The sequence below is a fragment of the Ambystoma mexicanum genome, chromosome 5q (genome assembly GCF_040938575.1).
Source record: "Ambystoma mexicanum isolate Mex_15411 chromosome 5q, UKY_AmexF1_1, whole genome shotgun sequence".
Lineage (NCBI taxonomy): Eukaryota > Metazoa > Chordata > Amphibia > Caudata > Ambystomatidae > Ambystoma > Ambystoma mexicanum.
This window is the reverse complement of record NC_090933.1, coordinates 1,304,770,059-1,304,792,874: the sequence shown is the minus strand read 5'-3', so window position 1 is coordinate 1,304,792,874 and position 22,816 is coordinate 1,304,770,059. Positions and strand designations below refer to the sequence as shown.

Below are 22,816 nucleotides of genomic sequence, written 5' to 3'. Positions count from 1 at the left end.
ACGCGCGTGGGGGACCAGGTAAATGCATGACGCCATCATGCCCAGTAACCGCATTGCTTTGCGTACCGTTATTTGTTGACCTGACTGATAATGTGGAATTTGCAGTAGTATATTCCGAATTCTCTCTTCCGAGGGGAAGGTCAACCCTTTGAGTATCTAGGATTGCTCCTAGGAACTGTTTTGAGGTGCTTGGCACCAGACTTGACTTCTTCTCGTTGATAGAGAAGCCTAATTCGTGGAGGAGGTCGATAGTCCTCTGAATGTTTGACCTGCAAATTCTTGGGGTTTCCCCCGTTATGAGCCAGTCGTCCAGATAAGGGTACACTGGGATTGCCTCCCTGCGTAGGTGTGCAGCTGCCACCGCCAGTACCTTGGTGAATACCCTTGGTGCTGAAGCTATCCCGAAGGGCAGTACCTTGAATTGGTAGTGGCGACTGTCCACTTTGAAGCGCAAGTATTTTTTGTGCGCTGGGAGCATGGAAATATGAAAATAAGCATCTTTCATATCCAAGGTTGCCATGTAGTCCCCCTTTTTTAGGAGGGGGATTACCTCTTGTAGCGTGGTCATACGGAATTTTTGGGGCTTGACATACTTGTTGGCAGGCCGTAGGTCCAATACTGGGCGCATTGTCAAATCTTTCTTTGGCACAAGGAAGTAAGTTGAATAGATACCCTCCCTTGTTTACCTGGTGTCCTGGGACGAGTTCTATCGCATCCTTTTCTAGCAGAATGGCGATCTCCTCGAGAAGGATCTTCTGATGTTCTAAGGAGTGTATTCTTTGTCGTGGAGGGTGGTTCCGGGGACGCTGCAGTAATTCTATACAATATCCTGTGGACACTGTTGACAGCACCCATCTGTCTGAGGTGATCCCTTCCCAAGCCTGGGTGAAGTTGGAAATGCGTCCCCCTACTGGGGTTGCGTGAGAAGGGACCCTGACCTGAGCGTCACTGCTTTGGCGGAGGCGTGCCACCTCCCTTGTTGGGGCTGCCTCTGCCTCTTCCACGACCTCTCTTGTTACCCTTGCTGTAACTTTGGGTAGACTGCTGGTTGTTGTTCCATTGTGTACCCTGTCCTTGGGCATAGTTGCCTCTTTGTGAATTTTGGCCGCGTGGGCGACGAAAATTACTGTTCCCCCTCTGGTTCGGGGGTTTGTTGGTAAGCTGGCCAAGGGATTTGAGAGTCTTGTACTCGTCCTTGGCATTCTTAAGTGCGTCTTCGACCGCTTTCCCAAACAATAGACCTGGTTCCACCGGCTTGTCTATTAATGAAGCCTTTGTTTCTGTTTTGAACCCAGACTGCCGTAACCACGCATGTCTCTTGATAACAGTACCTTCTGCTATCAATCTTCCTGCGTTGTCTGCAGCGTCGAAAGTTGCTTTTAATATGCAACCAGACACGGCTCTCCCTTCTGCCGAGATCCGAGCCAACTGGCCCTTTAACGGTTCAGGAGCAGAGGCTATGAGCGCCGCGACCTCTTCCCATTGATGGCAGTTGTAACTTGCCAACAGGGTGGTGGAGTTTGCAATCCTTGCTTGGTAGGCGGACGTTGAGGCTACCTTCCTGCCAAACCCGTACAGTCTTTTGCTCTCCTTGTCGGGAGGAGCTTCTGACGACGATAAGGGTGTCCCAGCCCTCTTCCGAGTGTTGGTAACCACTAGGGAGTCTGGTTTAAGATGACCTCTTATATAAAGAGGGTCAGACTGGGCTGCCCGAAAAAGTTTTTCGACTCTGGGGTTGACGGCTCTGGTGAGGTTAGGATTCACCAGGGATGGATCTATTCTACGTTGGATGGATTTAAGGATAGGGATGGTCTGAGCGACCGGCCTCCTCTCTCCCACCAACTCTTCTGCGAAGTCCCTTTCCTCCTGTACACCGTGGGTGTCGATGTGAAAATGTTCTGCTGCGCGAGCGAGAACTTCATTAAGGAGGGGCTGGTTATCAACTGGCGAGTCGGTAACTGGGGCTTCGCTCTCTACCGGGGAATCTACTCTGTAAATTTCCTGCTCATCTTCTACCTCCTCCAGGTCCTCATCCTCCGCATAGTATTCAGACCCGGTTCGTTCCTCCATAATTGTAAACTCCTGGTCCCCTTCAGGGAAAGGTTGTGGAGTAGAGTATGGAGTAGAGTAAGGCTGCACCTCGAAGGGGTCAGGTCTTTCGACCCGGGCCTTTTTACTTAGGGGGATAGGATCAGAGGAGCCTGAGGGTGTGGCCCCTTGAGGGTCATACGAAAGGAAATGTTCTGGGTTTTTGTCATAAAAATCAGCTAAGGAAGACATCCTTGACATGACCCTGTCTATGTCCTCACTGGACCATTGTTTGGAACAGGGTATGACCTTAGTAGGCAACTTTGAGGACTTATCAAGGGTACCCTTGCTGGATGTTGATGTCCCAGTAGATTTATGTTTATCTGTCTGCTTGGGGTGGAAGGATGGTCTTACAGGAGTGGAAGGCTGAGCTTTCCGCTGTTTCCCTCCCTCCCCGTGCGTGGAAAAATGTTTTCCCTGCCCCTTGGAGGCCCCAGAGACTTTCGACGCCTGGCGCCGAGGGTCGGGAGAGGTATCTTGTTTCGAGAGTGGGGCCTCGCTGGTGTTAACTGCGCTCTCGGTCTCCTGGAGCGCGGCCTGGGGGTGGAAGTCGTCTTCGTCTTCCGACGATCGAACTTCAGTTAATCTAGGGAGCGAGGCACTCTTGGCAAGAGTGGATGATTGCCTTGCGTCATGAGGCGATCTCGATCGAGAGCGCCCAGAGGACACCGAGTCGGACCGTTCTATCCGTGCCTCTTTCCGAGAAGTCGACGTCGTCGAGGTTCGGTTGGACTTAGTGTGCTTAGTGTGTGTAGGGTGTGTAGCGCTTGCGTCGCCGGGGGTCTTCCCCATAGCCGCCCTGCCGGACAACCTTCCGAGGTCGGGGACCTGCGCTCGGCAGTCTTTCGACGCCGTAATGCCCTCGCCGTCCGAAAGTACGGCGTCGCTGCCATCGCTGAAGGCGCCCTCCGCTGCCATGGCTGCCTGCCTGGCGTGGTGGGCCCAACGCTTTGTCGAACGGTCCTTAAGTGTCTTAGGCTTAAACCTACTACACGCTCTGCAGTTCGCTTCGGGGTGGTCCCTCGGCAAGCAGAGATTGCACGTGGCGTGCCCGTCGACCCAAGGGTATTTGCGGTTGCACTTGGGGCAGAATTGGAAAGGGGTACCCTCCATACGCACCTTGAGGCAGCGGGCTGGTAAGTGTAGGAAATATATAAGGTGTACCTATATACCAAGAGTGAAGAGTATGTACCACCCCCCACTCTCCCTACTTGCAGGGCCGAGGCCAGCGGCCTACTAGGCCCGGGCCGAGGCCAGCGGCCTTCCGAGGCCCAGATCCGTCGTGCAGCAGCCGACGGTCGATGTCTTCTCCAGCCGTCGTCGAGTGTCGATGGTCGACGTTGGGGTGGGGAAGGATGTCAATAAATAATTTTAAATTGCGATAATTAGCAAAAGTATGGCTAAGGCCAGGGGACTCCGCAAGATGCTTCCGACCAGTATGGCGGAAAAAAACAATCTGAGGATCCCAGACGCGTGAGGGATCTTGGGTACAGTGGACGTCACACTAGGGATAGTATTACTGGCACGCCTGTGTCGACGCCCATTTTCGAGTTTCGAAAAACAAACTGTAATACTCCGCAGCTTCCACTAGATGTCGGCCTATGCACAGCATGTGATCTAAGCAGATTCCACAAGCCTCAGAAATATATATATATGATACATTACTCATCGTAATCGTATTTCTGATGCTTGTATCTGCTTAGATTCACATGCTGTACATAGGCCGACATCTAGTGGAAGCTGCAGAGTATTACAGTTTGTTTTTCGAAACTCGAAAATGGGCGTCGACACAGGGCGTGCCAGTAATACTATCCCTAGTGTGACGTCCACTGTACCCATGATCCCTCACGCGTCTAGGACCCTCCGATTGTATTTTTCCTGACATGAGGTAGCATGAGGAGTAGCGCGAGTACAGATGATCCAAGCAGATAGAAGATAGATAAGACTACAAGCATCCATGCGGCTTCTCTCAGAGGGGAGGAAGGGTGGGTCGCATGTGAATCTAAGCAGATACAAGCATCAGGATTACGGTGAGTAATGTATCCCTTCTGAGGCTTGTGGAATCTGCTTAGATTACATGCTGTACATAGATTGGCGAGCAGTGTTAGGAGGTGGGATTTCAGAAGGGTCATGAGCAAATAAATGTCTTAGAACCGCTTGTCCCACTTGAGTATCTGTCTTGGAATGGGTGTCAATGCAGTAGTGCTGAGTAAAAGTGTGAATAGAGCTCCAAGTAGCTGCTTTGCAAATGGTGTCAAGGGGAACATTTGCTATGAAAGCCAGAGTAGCCCCAATGCCTCTTGTCGAGTGGGCTCTGGGCGTAAAAGGCAAAGTTTTGTCAGAAAGAGATTAACACAACTGGATACAGTTGACAATCCACTTGGAGATGGCACCCTTAGAGACGCAATCTCCCTCTTTGCCTGTGGCTACGGAGACAAACAGTTGATCTGTTTTCCTAAGCGGTCTGGTCTGGTTTACGTAGTAAAGGACCGCCCTACGCACATCTAGGGTGTGTAGTTTAACCTCAGCCGAGCTTTGTGGGTTTTGGAAGAAAGCCGGAAGCTCGATGGACTGGTTTACATGGAATTTAGAAATAAACTTAGGTGAGAACCTACGGTGTGTCCGTAAAACCAGCTTATCCTTATGAATAGTAAAGAAAGGATCCTGCACTGACAGAGCCTGAATTTCACTGACCCTTCTTATGGATGTAATGGCTACCAAGAAGGCAGTCTTATAAGTCAGGTGTTTGAGACTTGTTTTATGCATGGGCTCGAATGGGGGGCCCATGAGTTTAGATAGCACCCCGTTCAGGTCCCATCCTTGTGGTGGGTTAGATATAGGGGGATGAAGTCTCTTTACTCCCTCCATGAAGGCTTTAACCACGGGTACCTTCCAGCACGACATCTTGCTATGTGAGGTGGTGTACGCTGACAGAGCAGCCAGGTGCACCTTTAGTGAGTTGAAAACCAAACCTGCGTCCAGCCGGTGGAGCATGTATGTCACGATTGTGGAAGGAGTGCAATCAACTGGGTTGATTTTTTTATTCTGGCACCAGATAACGAATCTCTTCCATTTGTCGAAGTAGCAATGCCCCGTGTTCGGTTTCCTAGACTCTTTTAGGATGTCGATGCCCATTCATTTCTGTGGTAGATTGAGATGTCCAAACTATGACCTCAGGAGCCATGCTGGTAGGTTCATGGAGTTGGGTAGAGGGTGCACCTTCTGACCTTGGTGCTGGGACAAAAGATTGTACCAGCCTGGGTGTTTGATGGGATCGCACACCGAAAGTCTGCGTAGGTGTGGAAACCACAGTTGTCTCGCCCACATGGGAGCAACTAGGACGAGCGTCATCGACTCTCTGTTCATGTTGTTCACCACCTTCCTGATGAGGAGTTGGTGGAAAAGCGTACGCAAACATCCCTGACCAGTTCATCCACAGGGCGTTCCCCAGGGAGTCTGGTTGGGGAAACCTGGATGCAAATCCTGGGCACTATCTGTTTTCGCTTGTGGCGAATAGGTCTATAGTGGGGAAACCCCACTGAGAGAAGAGATCTTCTACGATTTCTCTGTGTAGACACCATTCGTGTTCCTCCGGAAGTGGATCTCTGCTTAAAGCGTCCGCTAGAGAATTGAGATCCTCTGGAACATGTTGAGATGACAGAAAGATGTTCCGTCTGAGTGCCCATATCCAAATTTTCTGCGCAAGTCTGGACAGATTTGGCGAACGAGTCCCTCCTTGCTTGTTCAGGTAGAACATGGCTGTCGTGCTGTCCGTCCGGATCTGCACCGACAGGTTCCATAGGTGGGGCTCGAACGCTTGAAGTGCTCTGAAAACTGCTAGAAGCTCTAGCAGGTTGATGTGATTCTTGGCCACTGTGTGAGACCAGAGACCCTGAGCTGTGTGGTGGAGATGGTGAGCTCCCCATCCCGTCAGGCATGCGTCCGTCGTGACTACCGCCTGTATCTCGGGATCGTAAAAGGGTTTCCCCTTGGATAGATTGTCTCTTGTCCACCAGTGGAGGCTTTGTACAAGTGTTGGCAAAATGACCACTAGATCGTCCCACTGACCACTTGCCGGAGACCACAGTTTCGCCAAACATTCTTGTATGGGACGCATGCGCAGGCACGCGTGGGGGACCAGGTAAATACATGACGCCATCATGCCCAGCAAACGCACTGCTTTGAGTACTGTTATCTGGCGACCGACCGGTTTGATATTACGGAATTTGCAGTAGTATATTCCGAATTCTTTCCTCTGAAAGAAAAGCCAACCCCTCTTGAGTATTTAGAATAGCTCCTAGGAACTGCTTGGAGGTGCTGGGCACCAGACTTGATTTTTTCTCGTTTATGGAGAAGCCCAATTCGAAGAGGAGGTCGATAGTTCTTTGAATGTTTGTCCTGCAAATTACTGGGGTCTCCCCCGTGATGAGCCAGTCGTCCAGATAAGGGTACACTGGGATTGCCTCCCTGCGTAGGTGTGCCGCCGCCACCGCCAGTACCTTGGTGAATATCCTTGGAGCCGAGGCTATCCCGAAGGGCAGTACCTTGAACTGGTAGTGCTGACTGTCCACCTTGAAGCGCAGATATTTTCTGTGCGCTGGGAACACGGAAATATGAAAATAGGCATCTTTCATATCCAATGTTGCCATGTAATCCTCCTTTTTTAGGAGGGGAATTACCTCTTGGAGAGTAGTCATGCGAAATTTTTGGGGCTTGACATACCTGTTTGCAGGCCGTAAGTCCAATACTGGGCGCATTGTCAAATCTTTTTTTGGCACAAGGAAGTAAGTTGAATAAATACCCTTGTTTACCTGGTGTCCCGGGACGAGTTCTATCGCATCCTTTGCGAGAAGATTTTCGATCTCTTCGAGTAGGATCTTCTGGTGGTCTAAGGAGTGTATTCTTTGTCGTGGAGGGTGGTTTCGGGGACGCTCTAGGAGTTCTATGCAGTATCCTGCGGACACTGTGGACAGCACCCATCTGTCTGATGTGATCCCTTCCCAAGCTTGGGTGAAGATGGAAATGCGTCCCCCTACTGGGGATGCGTGAGAAGGGACCCTGAACGGAGCCCCCTCCTTTATTGGGACTGCCTCTACCCCTACCACGACCTCTTGTTACCCATGCCATAACTCTGGTTAGACTGCTGGTTAGTGTTCCATGTAGTTCCCTGGCCTTGGGAATAGTTTGAGCCTCTTTGGGAGTTTTGTCCGCGAGGCCGATGAAAATTGCCATTCCCTCTCTGGTTAGGGGGTTTGTTGGTTAGTTGCCCTAGGGACTTGAGTGTCTCGTACTCTTCCTTGGCATTCTTCAGCGCGTCCTTGACCGCCTTTCCAAACAATAGATCCGGCTCCACCGGCTTATCTATCAATGATGCTTGGGTCTCGGCCTTGAAACCAGACTGCCGTAGCCAAGCATGCCTCTTGATGACCGTGCTTTCAGCAATTAATCTGCCGGCGTTATCCGCGGCATCAAAGGTTGATTTTAAAATGCAACCTGACACGGCTCTCCCCTCTGCCGAAACTCGTGCCAATTGGCTTTTTAAGGGTTCTGGGGTGGAGTCTATGAGAGCCGCGACTTCTTCCCACTGGTGGCAGTTGTAACTAGCCAGCAGGGTGGTGGAGTTGGCAATCCTTGCCTGGTAGGCGAAAGTGGAGGCTACTTTCCTGCCCAAGCCATAAATCTTCTTGCTCTCCTTGTCGGGGGGAGCTTCGGATGATGACAAGGGTGTTCCCGCCCTCTTACAGGTGTTTGTAACAACCAGAGAGTCCGGTTTGAGATGTCCCCTTATGTACAGTGGGTCAGAATGGGCTGCCCTGAAAAGCTTTTCAATTCTGGGGTTTACTGCTCTAGTGAGATTGGGGTTAACAAGGGAAGGGTCTATCCTCCTTTTTATTGATTTAAGGATAGGGATGGCCTGAGCAACAGGTCTCTTTTCTCCCACCAAATCTCTGCAAAGTCCCTCTCTTCCTGAGCACCTTGGGTGTCAATGTGGAAGTGCTGTGCCGCTCTGGACAGGACGTCCATCAGTAGAGGCTGGTTGTCGACAGGGGAGTCGGTAACCGCGGGCTCTTTTTCTACCGGGGAATCTACCCTGTATGTATCTGGGTCGTCCTCCTCCTCCTCTTGGTCCTCATCATCCCCATAATAGCCTGTCCCAGTTTGTTCTTCGAACGTGCCCACGTCTGGATCCTCACCAAAGGATGGATCTTCCTGATATTGAGAAAAGGGCTGTATATAGAAGGGGTCTGAAGACTGAGTTGCTGCTTCAGGCCGGGACTTCCTACTTGGGGGTATTGGATCCTTAGAGCCTGAGGGAGTTGACCCTTCTGGGGTATAAGAGAAAGTGTTCCGGGTTTTTGGCGTAGAAATCTGCCAGTGATGACATCCTTGACATTACTCTGTCTATGTCATCACTGGACCATTCCCTTGAACTGGGAATAACTCTTTCCTGGAGTGCTTTCCCTGTTTTATCCTGACTAGACCTACTGGTTTGAACAGGGGTCTTAGGGACAACAGACTGAGATTTGTCCTGACTAGACCTTCTGGCCTGAACAGGGGCCTTAGGGACAAGAGACTGAGACTTGTCCATCTGTTTAGGTGGAGAAGAATGTACTTTAGGAGTGGAAGTAGGCTGGGACTGCTTACTTCGTTGTTTTCCCCCCTCCCCGCAGGTGGAAGAGTTTCCCCGATTTCTGGGCCCTATCAGAGCTTTTCGGTGCCTGGCGCCGAAATTCAGGGGATAGAGTCCCTGTCTCTAGAGAGTGTAAGGGATTCGGTAGCAGCCTTCGCGCTGCCTGCCGACGCCGACTCCTTGAGTGCAGCCTGGGGGTAGAGGTCGGCGTCGTCCTCAGACGACCGAACCTCAGTCACTAAGGGGAGCGAGGCACTCTTGGCAACAGTGGAGGGTTGCCTGGTGTCATGCGGCGATCTCGAACGCGAACGCCCAGAGGACACTGACTCGGTGGACCGTTCTCTCCGTGCCTCTTTCCGAGAACTCGCCGTGCGCGTCGAGTCTCGATTGGACCTTTGTTTGCTGGAAGTGGTGTGGGTAGCGCTCGTGTCGCCGGGGGTCTTCCCCATAGCTGCCCTGCCGGACAACCTTCCGAGGTCGGGGACTTGCGCGTGGCTGTCCATCAACGCCACATTGCCCTCGCCGTCCGAAAGTACGGCATCGCTGCCATCGCTGAAGGCACCCTCCGCGGACATGGCCTCTTGTCGCCTGCCGTGGTGGGCCCAACGCTTTGTCGAACGGTCCTTAAGGGTCTTCGGTTTAAACCGACTGCACGCTCTGCAATTCGCCTCGGGGTGGTCCCTCGGCAAGCAGCGGTTACACGTGGCATGTCTGTCAACCCAAGGATACTTGCGGTTGCACTTGGGGCAAAATTGAAAAGGGGTACCCTCCATACGCACCCTGTGGCAGCGGGCTGGGAGTGTAGGAATATAAGTAATGTACCTATATTAATCAGAGTGTAGGATATGTGCCACCCCCCACTCTCCCTACTTGCAGGGCCGAGTTCAGAGGACTTCCGTGGCCTGGGCCGAGGCCAGAGGCCTTCCGAGGCCCAAATCCGTCGCTGTAGTCCGATGGTTGAATTTTCTCTCATCGGGCGTCGAGCGTCGATGTTCGGAGACTCGACGTATAGGTGGAATAAACAGGGAAATATATAACAATATTTGCAAAATCTGACTAAGTCAGGGAACTCCGCTCAGTGCTTCCGACCAGCATGGCGGAAAAAAACAATCTGAGGGTCCTAGACGCGTGAGGGATCATGTGTACAGTGGACGTCACACTAGGGATAGTATTACTGGCACGCCCTGTGTCGACGCCCATTTTCGAGTTTCAAAAAACAAAGTGCAATACTCTGCAGCTTCCACTAGATGTCGGCCTATGCACAGCATGTGATCTAAGCAGATTCCACAAGCCTCAGAAATATATCTATATCTCTTGCCTATATACAGCCGCCAGAGGGTGGGTCGTTTGGAGGAAAGAGGACTGTGAATTGAGAGGACAGTAATCACTGTGACCAACTTACTCCCAAGTTTAAGTTCTCTTTCCTCCATACTGATAGGTTTCACAGCAATGAAAAAGTTACAGGAGGCACAGAATCCCTATCGTCTAACAAAAAGGTTATGCAGGACAGCTAGTCCAAAGCTAGCATCGGATCTGGAGCTGGTGCCGAAGGCCCACTATGCAGACCACGTGGCAGCCTTACTGATGATATCCCAAAGAATGTTACGATGGTAAGCCACAGCCATGACTTTCGCTCTGATGGCATGAGCAATGTTTTGCATGACATACCAGTGATTGATGCCTGAAATCAGCCATCTGGCTGTGGTGGCTGTTAAGATTGATTTCATCAGCCCCTGTGGAGAGGATTTTAGGAGGCCACCCTATTTAGGGTAAACAGGGAAGACATTGAGAGGTTAGCCAAAACTCAATCAAGAGAGGTGAATGAGCAGACAAGGCTTAGTCTCAGGAAAAGTGCGAGAGCGGTCTACGGCTACAAGGAGTCACAGAAAACCACCAATAATTCAAGTTGGCCAGTAAGCATATGAAAATACAATCATTTATTTGGCCTTTCTAAACACACCAAGTATACAAATATCACATGTAAGCAAGGTAACCTCAAACCATATTATCACATATATACTTTGAATAAATCTAGTGGGATCACCACAGAGACCCCGGTATGGACCTCCTCTCATGTGGCCAGGCGAAGGCAGCCACTACCTGGGAGCAGTATTATATATTTTATTTTTTACATTTTTGTAACGCCAAGACACAGGGGTAACTGCGTTTGGTACAGAAATAAGCAAAAAGGTACATTGGCAGTAGGCAATGTTCGTGATCGCAACAGAACTCAGATGTTACTCATATTTATCAACCAACCTGGTTTTTACTAGCTTTTTGAAGATAGTGTGGGATTAGTTGTTTTTGATGGATGTAGGCAAAGAGTTCCAGAGAGACGGAGTCGTGACGCAGAAACTGACACCGCCGACTCATTTGTTTTTGAAGGGAGTGTGATCAACAGTGCTGGAGCTGGACCTTAGCATGCCCACAGGAATGATTTGAGTGGTACAATTGCTGAGGTAGAGGGGTGCCTCCTTATAGATACATTGGTGTGCGATAGAAGTTTTAAAGTCCATGCAAGCTTTGATAGGGAGCTAATGAGTCTCGCCTCTGGTTGCTGTGATTCAATCCGATCGTTTTAGTCCAAGGGCATCACAAAATGCTTTATTTTGTAGCAATTGAAGTTTGGACATGTTTGCAGCAGTGGTGCCCATAAGTAAGACTTTGTAGTAGTACAAGTTTTGCAATAATAAGGACTCGAGCGAGTGTGAGGCAGTTGCTTGATCGAGAGGCATTGCCTACTCGGAGAGGAGCCTGGCAGTGTAGGCAGTAGACGATTTTAGGGCATTGATATGCCTGGTCATGGATAAGTCTGCTTTAAGGTGGACCCCCAAAGTTTTGATTTGTTTCAGAACAGGGATGGTCGTGCCATCGATGCAGAAGGAGGAAAAAGTATTCCAGTTTTTGAGCCAGTACGGGAAACAAACAATAAGGAGATCCGTTTTATCATCGTTTAAACACAAATTGTGGGTGGCCATCCAGTTTTGGATTGTACTGTACACTGTGTTGATTGTGGCCGTGTCACGGGCATGATCACCCGAAATTGGGATGAGTATTTGGGTATCATCTGCAAAGTTAGTGTAGATCTCTCGTGAGTCGAGGAGATCGAATAGAGGCTTTGTTCATTTGTTGTACATTGTGGGTGAAAGGAAGGAGCCTTGAGGACACTTAGTGGAGCAGTGATAGGGTCGGCTGCGGATTCACCGATGAATACTCTAGTGGTGCGACCCCTGAGGAAATATTTGATCCATGAGGTGGCTTCAGGAGAGAAGTGGCAGTGTTGGCTGTGGTGATGGCAGAGGATGTTATGACGACTAGGTCAAACACAGCTGAAGATCTAGTAGGAGGAAGAGGATGGCTATGTTGCCAGAGTCACGAAAATTATCCATTTGGATTTTCAAATCCAGCAGGGCAGTTTTTGTTCTATGCTCTGGGTGGACGCCGGACTGTGGTTTTGCTCCAGGAAGTGGTGCATTTGAGCATAGGCCAGGTGGCAAGAATTTTGACTAGGAAAGAGACTGTGGTGATAGGGTGGTAGTTGATGGCGATGGAGGGGTCTAAGGAGGTTTTTATTTTTTAGGAGCGATTTGATCCAGGCAGATTTGATATTAGTGGGCACAGTGCTTGTCAGGAAGGAGGCCTTGGCAAAATCAGTAATGATGGGCGCTAGCGTGGGGGTACAGAGCTTCACTATGTGGGAGGGGGCAATAGTCTCCTTTGCAATTCAATTTTGTATTTGATTTATTGGACATTTGTATGGTGCCTATACACAGGTGTTTGCAGGTGCCACAAGGGGGGAGGGAACATGGGAATCAAAAAAGTAAAACAGACTGTCATATTGGTCTTGCGACAATCCTACGGTGCAAGTGCATGACAAGGTGGCAAGTGCGAGGGGGAGGTGCTAGAGGGAGAAGTGCCGGAGTGGGGTACCCCCAAGGGTGGGGGCGGGCAAGTGCTGGGCGGGCCAAGGCGGCAAGTGACAGGGGAAGAGAGGATGAGTGCAGTGGACAGGGAGGACCAAGTTGGGCAAGTCCGGGGAAGGGAGCCCAAGGGTAAGTGCTGGCAAAGGATGCTGGGGGACTGGTATGGGTTGGTCTGGCCCCTGTATGACTCTGAACCAGGCCTCAGTCGCAGTTGTAGAGTTAGCAAGGGAGGGGGAGAGGGAAGGAAGAGGAGAAAATGAAAGTCTTGAGAAGTTTTCGAAACTTAAGATCCTGCTGAAGTCTGAGGGGGAGAGGGAGGCAGTTTAAGGGAGGAGCCAGCTGAGGAAAGGGATCTACCTCCCACTCTCTGCTTGAAGCAGCATTTGACCGGCAGAGAGTTTGAGCCATAAGACCAAAGCTCTCTCGCTGGGAGGTACTGATGGAGGGAAAGCTGGGTCTAAAGAGGCCCCAGGCTGCAGACAGCATTGTGGATGATGCAAAGGGTCTTGAATTTGACCCTTGTGGTCACCGGCAGCCAGGTGGTTTTAGTGATCGGATAGTGGCAAACCACTAGCTCTTCAGTGACTTGGCAGAACTAGGGATACTGTGGGAGGATCACATGGGAAGGGGCTCAGGTCAGGGGAAATTGGTGACCTCTTTAACTCAGGATTTTTGAACAAGTGTTGATGAAAGAGACGAACAAGTTACTTTCTTACCTGGTAACGTTCTTTCGATGGGATGGTCCGACGACGTATTCCATATCTATGACATGTAATCACCACAGCTGTGCTGCTTCGGAAACTTTTTCGGCGTCTGCGTCCTGCGTCGATGACGTCGATACGCCGTCGTCGAGGACCTCCTCCGACGTCATCCGATGTGATAAGTAGGACGCACGACGCCCATAGCCTCAGTTGTAGTTTTTTCCCCCAGAACGTGTGACATAAGTCAACTGCCAGTCAGACACAAAGCCTTGCGGAACGTAAGCTGCAATCGCAAAAGAAATTCTGCAGCGGGGAAGGCCGGGCGGGAGCGATATGGAATACGTGGTCGGACCATCCCATCGAAAGAACGTTACCAGGTAAGAAAGTAACTTGTTCTTCGAGGGGATTGGGTCCTCCGACGTATTCCATATCTATGACAGACTCCCAAAGCAGTACCAAAGCAAGGAGGAGGGAAAGAATTTAGAATCAAAATGTAGAATAGCCAATCAAATAGCAGAGCAAAGGACCGCCTTACCAAAGGCCAGATCCTGTGCCCGGATGGAATCAAGGGAATAGTGACGTACAAATGTATGTACTGAAGCCCAGGTGGCTGCATCACAGATGTTGCGAATAGGAACACCCCTCTGCAGGGCAGTAGACGCAGCCATAACCCTGGTAGAATGGGCCCGCAAGCCAGCCGGTGGGTCCTTACCCGCCAAACGGTAGCACTCCGAGATGGCCAAAATAATCCAGCGAGACAAAGTCTGTTTCGTCACAGCTTGCCCCAAACGCTTTCCAGCGTAACCAATAAAGAGTTGATCATCCACTCTGACCCGGGGCATGCGTGAAACATAAAAGCTTAAAGCTCTCCTAGGATCAAGCCTATGGAGCCTCTCCTCTTCCTTACCAGGATGCGGAGGAGGATAGAATGCCGGAAGAACAACCTTCTGGGCCAAATGAAATTCCGTCACTACCTTTGGAAGAAAAGAAGGACGAACTCTAAGGACAACCCTGTCCTTGTGAAATACAGTGAAGGGAGGCTTAACTGAAAGTGCCTGTAACTCACTCACTCTGCGAGCGGAAGTAACCGCAACTAAAAATACAGTTTTCAGAGTTAACAGCCTCAAAGGGCAAGAATGTAAAGGCTCAAACGGAGCACCCATAAGAAACTTAAGAACCAAGTTTAAATCCCAACCGGGCACCAGGAAAGGTGACGGAGGGAACACATTAGTGAGCCCTTTCAGGAACTGTGAAATCAAAGGGATTTTAAAGTAAGAACACTCTTCAGACGAGCGCTTAAAGATGGACAGCGCCGCCAGGTAACCCTTAACGGTACCCACTTGCAAGCCCCTGTGGGCCAAAGAAAGTAAAAAGGACAGAACCATGGGGATGTCACATGCAAAAGGATCCACATTCTGAACTCTGCACCAGTCGCAGAACTTACGCCAACGGTACAGAGACTTTGTTGCCGGCCTTCGGGCCGAAAGCAACACCTCCATCACGTCCGCAGGGAGGTCCCAATCCTTATACCTCAACCTTTCAGAAGCCAAGCGTGAAGGTTGAGGGATCTGACCTCTGGATAGAGAACCTGACCCCCCTCCCGTGAGAGCAGATCGTCTCGGTAGGGAAGACGACGTGGAGGGCAGATGGATAAGTCGAGAAGGTCCGGGTACCACGTCCTCCGAGCCCACGCCCGGGCAATGAGGATCATCCGGGAACCGAACTTCCGTAACCTCCGCAGCACTTGCGGGATGACGGGGACTGGAGGAAACGCGTACAGCAGCGGGAATGACCACTCCACCACGAACGCGTCTCCTAAGGCTCCTTCTGGAGGAAATTCCCGTGAGCAAAACCTTTCGCACTTCCGGTTGACACTGGAGGCGAAGAGGTCCACTTGAGGGGTCCCCCAAAGGGCGAAGATCTCCAGGAGAATCTCCTGAGCCAACTCCCACTCGTGAGAGATTGCGCTCTGTCTGCTCAGAGCGTCCGCCGTCACGTTTTCGGCTCCGGCCAGATGAACTGCCGAGATCGAAACTTCCTGCTGGATGGCCCAGAACTCGAGCTGCATCGCCTCTCTGCACAGAGGAAGTGACCCTGCCCCCCCCTTTTTGTTGAGGTAGTGCATGGCCACTGTTGTCCGTCAGGATCAGGACATTCTTCCCTCGCACAGACGGCAGAAAAGCCTTCAGGGCTAGCCTGACGGCCCTCAGCTCCAACAGATTGATATGGAGTCTGGACTCCGACGGAGACCAACGACCGCTGACTGTCAGCCCGTTGGCATGAGCTCCCCATCCCGTGAGGGATGCATCCGTCACGACCATCACCTCCGGCCAGGGAAGCCAAAATGGAGCCCCCTTCATCAAGTTGCCTTCGACGGCCCACCACAGAAGGTCCCGGGCGACCGAGGACGGCACCTGAATCGAGTCCGACATCCTGCCGGAGGACTGCGACCATTGCGTCTTGAGTGCCCACTGCAAAGATCTCATCCGCAGGCGAGCCTCTGGCACCAGAAGAATGCAGGATGCCATGAGGCCGAGCAACCTCAAGAACTCGAACGCTGGGAGCGTCTGGGCATGCTGAAACTTGTGCACCATCTGCTGAATGTGAAGAGCCCTCACCTGGGGAGGAAAACACTGCCCCAGGGAAGTGTCGAGCACTGCTCCGATGTACTGGAGCCGCTGTGTTGGTGTCAAATGGGACTTCTTGTAATTGAGGGAGAAGCCCAGCCTGTGAAGGGAGCGACAGGCGATCGATAGATGATCCAGGACTTGCTCGGGAGAGCTCCCCCTGATCAACCAATCGTCCAGGTAGGGGTAGACGTGAATCCCCCCTTGCCTGAGATGCGCTGCCACCACCACCATGAGCTTGGTGAAAACCCTCGGGGCGGAGGTCAATCCGAACGGCAGGACCCGAAACTGAAAGTGCGAGTCGCCAACCGCGAACCTCAGGTACTTCTTGTGCTTGGGATGGATCGGCACATGGAAGTAAGCATCCTTGAGGTCGAGTGACACCAACCAGTCCTGAAGCTGAAGGGCCTGGAGAACTTGAGAGAGAGTAACCATCTTGAACTTGTCCTTCCTGAGGAGTTTGTTCAAACCGCGCAAGTCCATGATGGGTCTCAATCCCCCGTCTTTCTTCGAAACCAAAAAATAAGGGGAATACCATCCCTTGTTCCTCTCCGCTACAGGCACCAGTTCTATGGCGCCTTTCTCCAGCAGGGCTTGAATTTCCTGCGCAAGGAGCGGATCCGGACTCTGCAAAGAGAGGTTCCCCAGTGGATTGTCGCGAGGCCTGTGCCGAAAAGGAAGACAGTAGCCGTGGGTTATGATCTCCAGAACCCACACATCTGAAGTAATGGCTTGCCACTCTACAAGATGCTGCGCCAGCCTTCCCCCAACCGGCGAACCATGGGACATGGCCTCACGACTGAGTGGGAGCGGCTGCGGCGTTACCTGAGGGCAAAGAGGCAACTGCCCGAGCGGCCTTGGCACCACGGGTACCCTGTCGTCCACCTCTGGTACCCCTGCGTTGGCCTCTGACTGCCAGCCCCTCTCGCTTTACTGAAGGATGAGTAATAGCGAAAGGAACCACCCCTCCACTGCTGTCCCCTAGGACGAAAAGGCGGAGGCTGGCGAACTGCAGCGCCCAACGACTTCGCTGCAGCTTTTGAGGTCTGCAACCTCTCAAGGCTCTCGTCAGCCTTGCTGCCAAAAAGGTGTTCACCATCAAAGGGCATGTTGAGGAGCCGGGACTGCACATCAGGAGCAAACCCCGACTTCCGCAACCACGCAAACCTGCGTATCACGGTGCTCGCCGCCATGGACCTACTGACGCATTCAGCCAAGTCCAGACCCGACTGAACGGACTCACACATGGCATCCTTACCATCCTGGACCATAGAAAGGAAACCATCCCGTTCATCCCCTTCGGGAATACGTTCAGCCGCTAACGCAACACAGTTCCACAGAGTGTGCGTGAAACGTGACAAGGCACAAATGGAGTTGGCCGCCTGAAGCGCCATACCACCAGAAGAAAACACTTTCTTCGCCCAGCCATCAAAACGTTTGTCGTCCCTATCAGGAGGGATGGTAGGGTAAGACGCCTGCTTTGCCGGGGCCGTGGCCGCCTGCACCACCAAACTTTCCGGAGTGGGATGCCTGGTCAAGTAGCAGGGGTCGCTACTGGCTGGACGGTATTTACGCGACAAGTATCTGCCCACCGCCGGGAGACTCTCCGGAGCAGTCCAAGCCGCCGCCACCCTTCTCTGTAAAGCCATATGGAACGGCAGTACCGGGTCAGTTGGGGGACCAACATCAAGGATGTCCGTCAGATCATCCTGCACAAACTCCCCTGGGGGAGCAGACCATCCCAGATACTCAGGCACCCTAGCCATAAGGCGCCGGTACGAGGAATCGGCATGGGAGCCAGGCTCAGGCCTACAAAATTCCACCTCCGGAGAGGTGTCCAGTCCACTGGCATCATGCAGTGACTGCCGCAAATCGTCAAACTGACTATGGCCCGAGACAATTTCATCTGGCAACAGACTAGGAACCAGGCCATCAGAATCCTCATCCGCCTCCGAAATATATTCCAGGTGGCGAAAAGGCACCTGAGAGTGCTTGCTCTTAACCAGAGCCTTCCTAGGGGGCACACCCGTGACACGGGGCACCTCCGACACGAAAGGCGTCGATGGCATCGAGCGAATCGGCGCCGACGCCGAGAAAACCGGCAACGGCGCCGAGAGGATCGGCGTCGACGTCGAGGAAATCGGCGTCGACGTCAGATGCAGCGCCTCCAGTATCGGCGGCGTCGACACAGCCCTCGAGGCAGGAGCCCCGAGCGTGTCCCTCGACGACCTGATCGTCGACGGCCTCGACGACGTCCTCGAAGCCGGAGCCTCGAGAAAGCCTGTCGACGCCCTCGACGCCTCAGACGTCGATGTCTTCCTCGAAGACTTCACAGGAGCACACGGTCTCGAGCGCGTCGAGGACCGGGACCTGGAACGGGTACGGGGAGAACGAGCCTCCTTGTCCGAACGGGACCGCTCCCGTGACTCGTGCCGTCCACTCTTGCGAGCGGCGCCTCTCGACCTCACACGGCCGACCCCACTCGGGGGCGCGGACGGCTGAGTACCCTGCGACTCAAGAATCGCCAACATTTTCTTCCCGAAGGAAGCCCATTCCTCCGGCGTCGCACGGCTGGTGGGGTAACCGACGTGCCGGGCAGAATCCTCGGAAGAGGACCTGGAAGGCGACCGGTGACGGCGCTTCCGAGAATGCCTCGAAGAGGCTGAGGAGTGGCGAGACCCACTCCTAGAAGAAGACCGACGAGACTTCCGACGATGACGCGGAGAGTCACCCCTCGAATCATCCGTCGAAAGCCCCGCCGACTTCGACTTCCGGGGCTTGGACACCCGACCTACCGACAACTTCTTCTTACGTTCGCGTAAGGCCTTGGACGTGAGCGACTGGCAGTCGATACAGTCATCCGTGTCGTGGGCCTCCCCGAGGCACCAGAGGCAGGCGTCGTGCGAGTCAGTCACCGACATCTTGGACCCACACTCCCCGCACTTCTTAAAGCCCGGACGCGGGGTTGAAGACGAAGTGGAAGACATCGCCGAAGGAAATTCACAAACGAACAGGTTCGAAGAACCAGAAAGAACAGAACTCCAAAGAGTCGAGGCTTAGAACCGAGAAACACGAAGCAACACGTTCGCGGAAAAAACGGAACTGAGGCTATGGGCGTTGTGCGTCCTACTTATCACATCGGATGACGTCGGACGAGGTCCTCGACGACGGCGTATCGACGTCATCGACGCAGGACGCAGAAAAAGTTTCCGAAGCAGCACAGCTGTGGTGATTACATGTCATAGATATGGAATACGTCGGAGGACCCAATCCCCTCGAAATTTACTTTACCAAGTGGAAGGTTGCATTGGAAGGAGAGGATCTTTTGAGTTGAAATGAATGTAAGTTTGTTGAATCAAGGTATTTCCTGCATTGATACAGGGGAAGGGAATCCAACCCTGGTCTCAATGTGTACTTTCTAAAACTTATAATTTTGAACTTTTGCCAACAGGTAATTAAATGTAAGAAAAGCAGGTATGTTCACTTACCCCGCTGACAGATTCTTTCAGGGTACAATCTTCTGTCCTTGGTTCTGGTGAGGGGAGCCCAGGTGCCGCGGGTGAAGTTGTCACTTTTCGTCGAGGGAGCTGGCAACTTCGTGAAGAATAGCCCCAAGTAACGAAAAGATTCAAAGCTTGGTGGTGCAGACCCATTAGGACACCTCACAGCATTCCAGAAGGATGGTTCTAGCAGGGTCACTGCGGTCAGGCGATCTTTCAGCTGTGAACACTGAGGCAGCCTCATCGCAGCTTCCCTTGTCGTGAGAAGATAGACGTTGCAAGGACAGGTGATTTAATACATAAGGCGAAGAGCCTGTGAGTCCCAAGGCTGTGCTCAGAACGACTGATCTAGCGCCAAAGCCAAATAGTGAGCTGCTCAGTCCTTCTTGGGCTCCAGGGACACTTCTGAAGGCTTCTAAAGCGTGGATCTGCGAGAAGGGGACGAAACTGGTTGTTCCCACTGGTCCAAGGGTTGGTGCACTTACATTGGTATTCTGAAATCAGGTAGAGTTGCAGGGCTTCACCATACTAATCACTGGAGTTGATGCAGGTCAGCTGCAGACTGCTCTTCCTCATAGAAGTCTTGGTTCCAATGTGGTCCTGTCGAATAGCTGCAGGAGCACTCCTTTTATCCAAGTTTCAGGCTGGGAGCTAGCACTAATGGTAAGCATCAGCAACATTCAAACAGCTCAGGGGCCCAGTCCTGGACAACCACTAGTCATCATATCTATTCAGCAACAGACTTCTGAGCGCTAGAGAATGTGGACTGGCACCAGCCAGACCCAGCCCCCTCCTCTAGTACAAGTACACACACACACACACACACACACACACACACACACACACACACACACACACACACAGAACAACCTCTTGCGACACAGCCATTACAGGGTGCTAGCCACCTTTCGTAGCCATTTTCGGTAAATGCAAAAGTGCACAAGAATAGTATAACAAAAAAGGTAAATAAAAACAATCACACAGCTGCCACCAGCTTGTTTTGGGCACATCGTCAAAGTAAACAAAAAGCCATCAAGTAAAAAGTTATAAGGATACGAAGTATTCCAACTGCACTTTACTGTAAGGTGATGTGTGCAATTGTAAAAATACAAGAATTCATAAAGAGACAGTCTCTCACAATCTTAGGGACTAGTCAGTTTCCCCACAAGAATGAGCAAAACAGGCAAGGGAAGTAAAGCAGAAGGCTTTACTGACGTGCAAAAAGTCAGGCCAGGGTTCAAAAACAAGCAAAAAGAATGGGGAGCCATAGAAATCTATTGAGAGAAATATCTCGATAGGACAGTGATAGTAAAACCTAGAACCCAGAGACTGAAAACCGGAGGCCAGCAATACATAAAAGGAATGCGATTGAAGTAGAGACCCAACGGCAGGTGAACAGAGACCTGTCCACAGCTAGAGTAAAGAAAATGGCAGATGAAGCAAAGGTGGAGGGCTTTTATGCAGGGACGCAATTTCACCAAAATGCAGGGGTAGCGGAAATAACAGCACATAACCCTTGAAATCTGATGACATCACAGGAAGTGATGTAATTTGACCCCACCCCGAAGTGACATCACGGGAAGCGATGGAACACTACCTTTCACCCCTTGACATAACAGGAAGTGGCATCACATAGCATGGTTTCTAAGTAAACTACGAAAAATATGGTTATATCACTGTAAAGTGATATATATACATTTCATACAAGAATGGATCACCATATGCATCGTTAATATCAGTGCGTATAGACAAATATTGCCAAATTACGGTGAATGCAAGCAGACGTCCCAGGCCAAACAAAAATTATGCATTATTATATAGCACTTATGCTTAAGTATTTCATATAGAACAAATATACATACAATATCAACTAACCTGCGATAGTACTCTTTTATCAACCTCAGCAGGATGAAAGGCTGAGTTGACCTTGCCGGGAGTCGAACCTGTAACCCACACACACATTGCAGTAATGAGCGCTCAACCCACTGAGCTATCTTACCGCTATAGCTATCAGAAAACCAGCCACTCCAGAAACAAAGAGCCACATGCTGCTGGCCACAGCCCATGAGCCTCAATAAAAATAAAAAAAAATGTTTAAAAATAATTTTAGGGGTAGCAAGAGAGACCTCGGGGTCGCAGGTTCGACCTCTGGCGACTCCTAAATGTCGTCCATGCTTTCATGAGGGAAAGAGAGCAGGTGAAAGACTAAGACTATTACCAAGGGGACGCCAGAGCAGTTAAGGGCTGACTCCCTGACAAGAGAGTAAGGGCTGAGGCCCTGTACAGAGGAAAGGAGCAATTGCTGCAAAGTTGTCCTGTGTGGCTTTGGGTAGGTCAAGAAAAATGCACCTAGTGTATGCGACTTACCAGTATCCGCTGTGCTGGTATCTGTCTCTGTGGGTTTCTGTTCTTGAGACGAGAGGAGATCCTGTATCTATGAAAAGAGAAAAATGGATCCATTAGCAAGCTTTCTGAAGCAGACTGAAGAAAGAAATGGCACACAACAATCTCTCCCAGCATGGTGCATTAAAACATCGAAGGAAACACTTGAGTCTTCTTGTAGAAAGCACTTATCCTAATGCTAAGACTTTTATTTTCTCATTGCTGGTCTAAGAGCAAAAAGTACAAATGGACTTTGAGAGATTGACTGCAATTGGTCACTTATCTGTGTTAAGGACACTGAGCACATGTTTTCGAAATGTGCAAGAGCAACAGACTTTTGAAAAGGGATCTTTAAAGACATTGCAATGGTTCCGATACCATTACCACCTACTTCAGCCAGATAGAAGTACGATATACGTAATCTCTCTATGCCTAACTCACCTCTGATATTGGATGGCAATATGTGTACAAAATTTGATCTTGAAATTATTGAAAAGTTAAGAGATCAAATATGGAAAAAGGAAGTTACATGTAATACTAGTATATATTGCCGCCCTATAGTTAAGACAAAACCACTTTGCAATAACTTTGCACCAAAATTCCACTGCTAGTAACTTTTGACTCCCTGCATGGATATGGCTGAACATTTCCAAAACAAATGTCTGTCACTACTACTCAAAACAGGATATTTTGGGGGAAATGTGCACATCAGTTCAGTTATTCAGGAAAAAAAAGCTGTTTCGGCCCACACCCATTAGAAATGTTCCCAAAGGGGAAAGGGGCATATATTGAACACAGCCAAAGCTATCGGACATAGTTGTGCCAAATAAGAAACAAACTGGCACAAAGCATTTACAAAACCGAATTTAAAGGTGATAAGTAAACTACTCTATTTTCACTCGTTTGGGCAAAAAATGAAATGCTGCCTGCAACCCAGCTCGACAACTGGCAGCACTCCAGAAAA

The 22,816-nt window shown here is 50.9% G+C and overlaps 1 protein-coding gene across 3 annotated transcripts in view; it reads right to left on the bottom strand.

Moving 5' to 3' along the window:
• HSF1 (heat shock transcription factor 1) overlaps nt 1–22,816 on the bottom strand; it is a 1,218,386-nt gene that overhangs the window by 6,091 nt on the left and 1,189,479 nt on the right. For all 3 annotated transcript variants that reach the window (XM_069621903.1, XM_069621901.1, XM_069621902.1), the window contains one exon: nt 21,838–21,904. In XM_069621903.1, the coding sequence (XP_069478004.1) occupies nt 21,838–21,904 (67 nt within the window). The remainder of the gene's footprint in view (nt 1–21,837; nt 21,905–22,816) is intronic.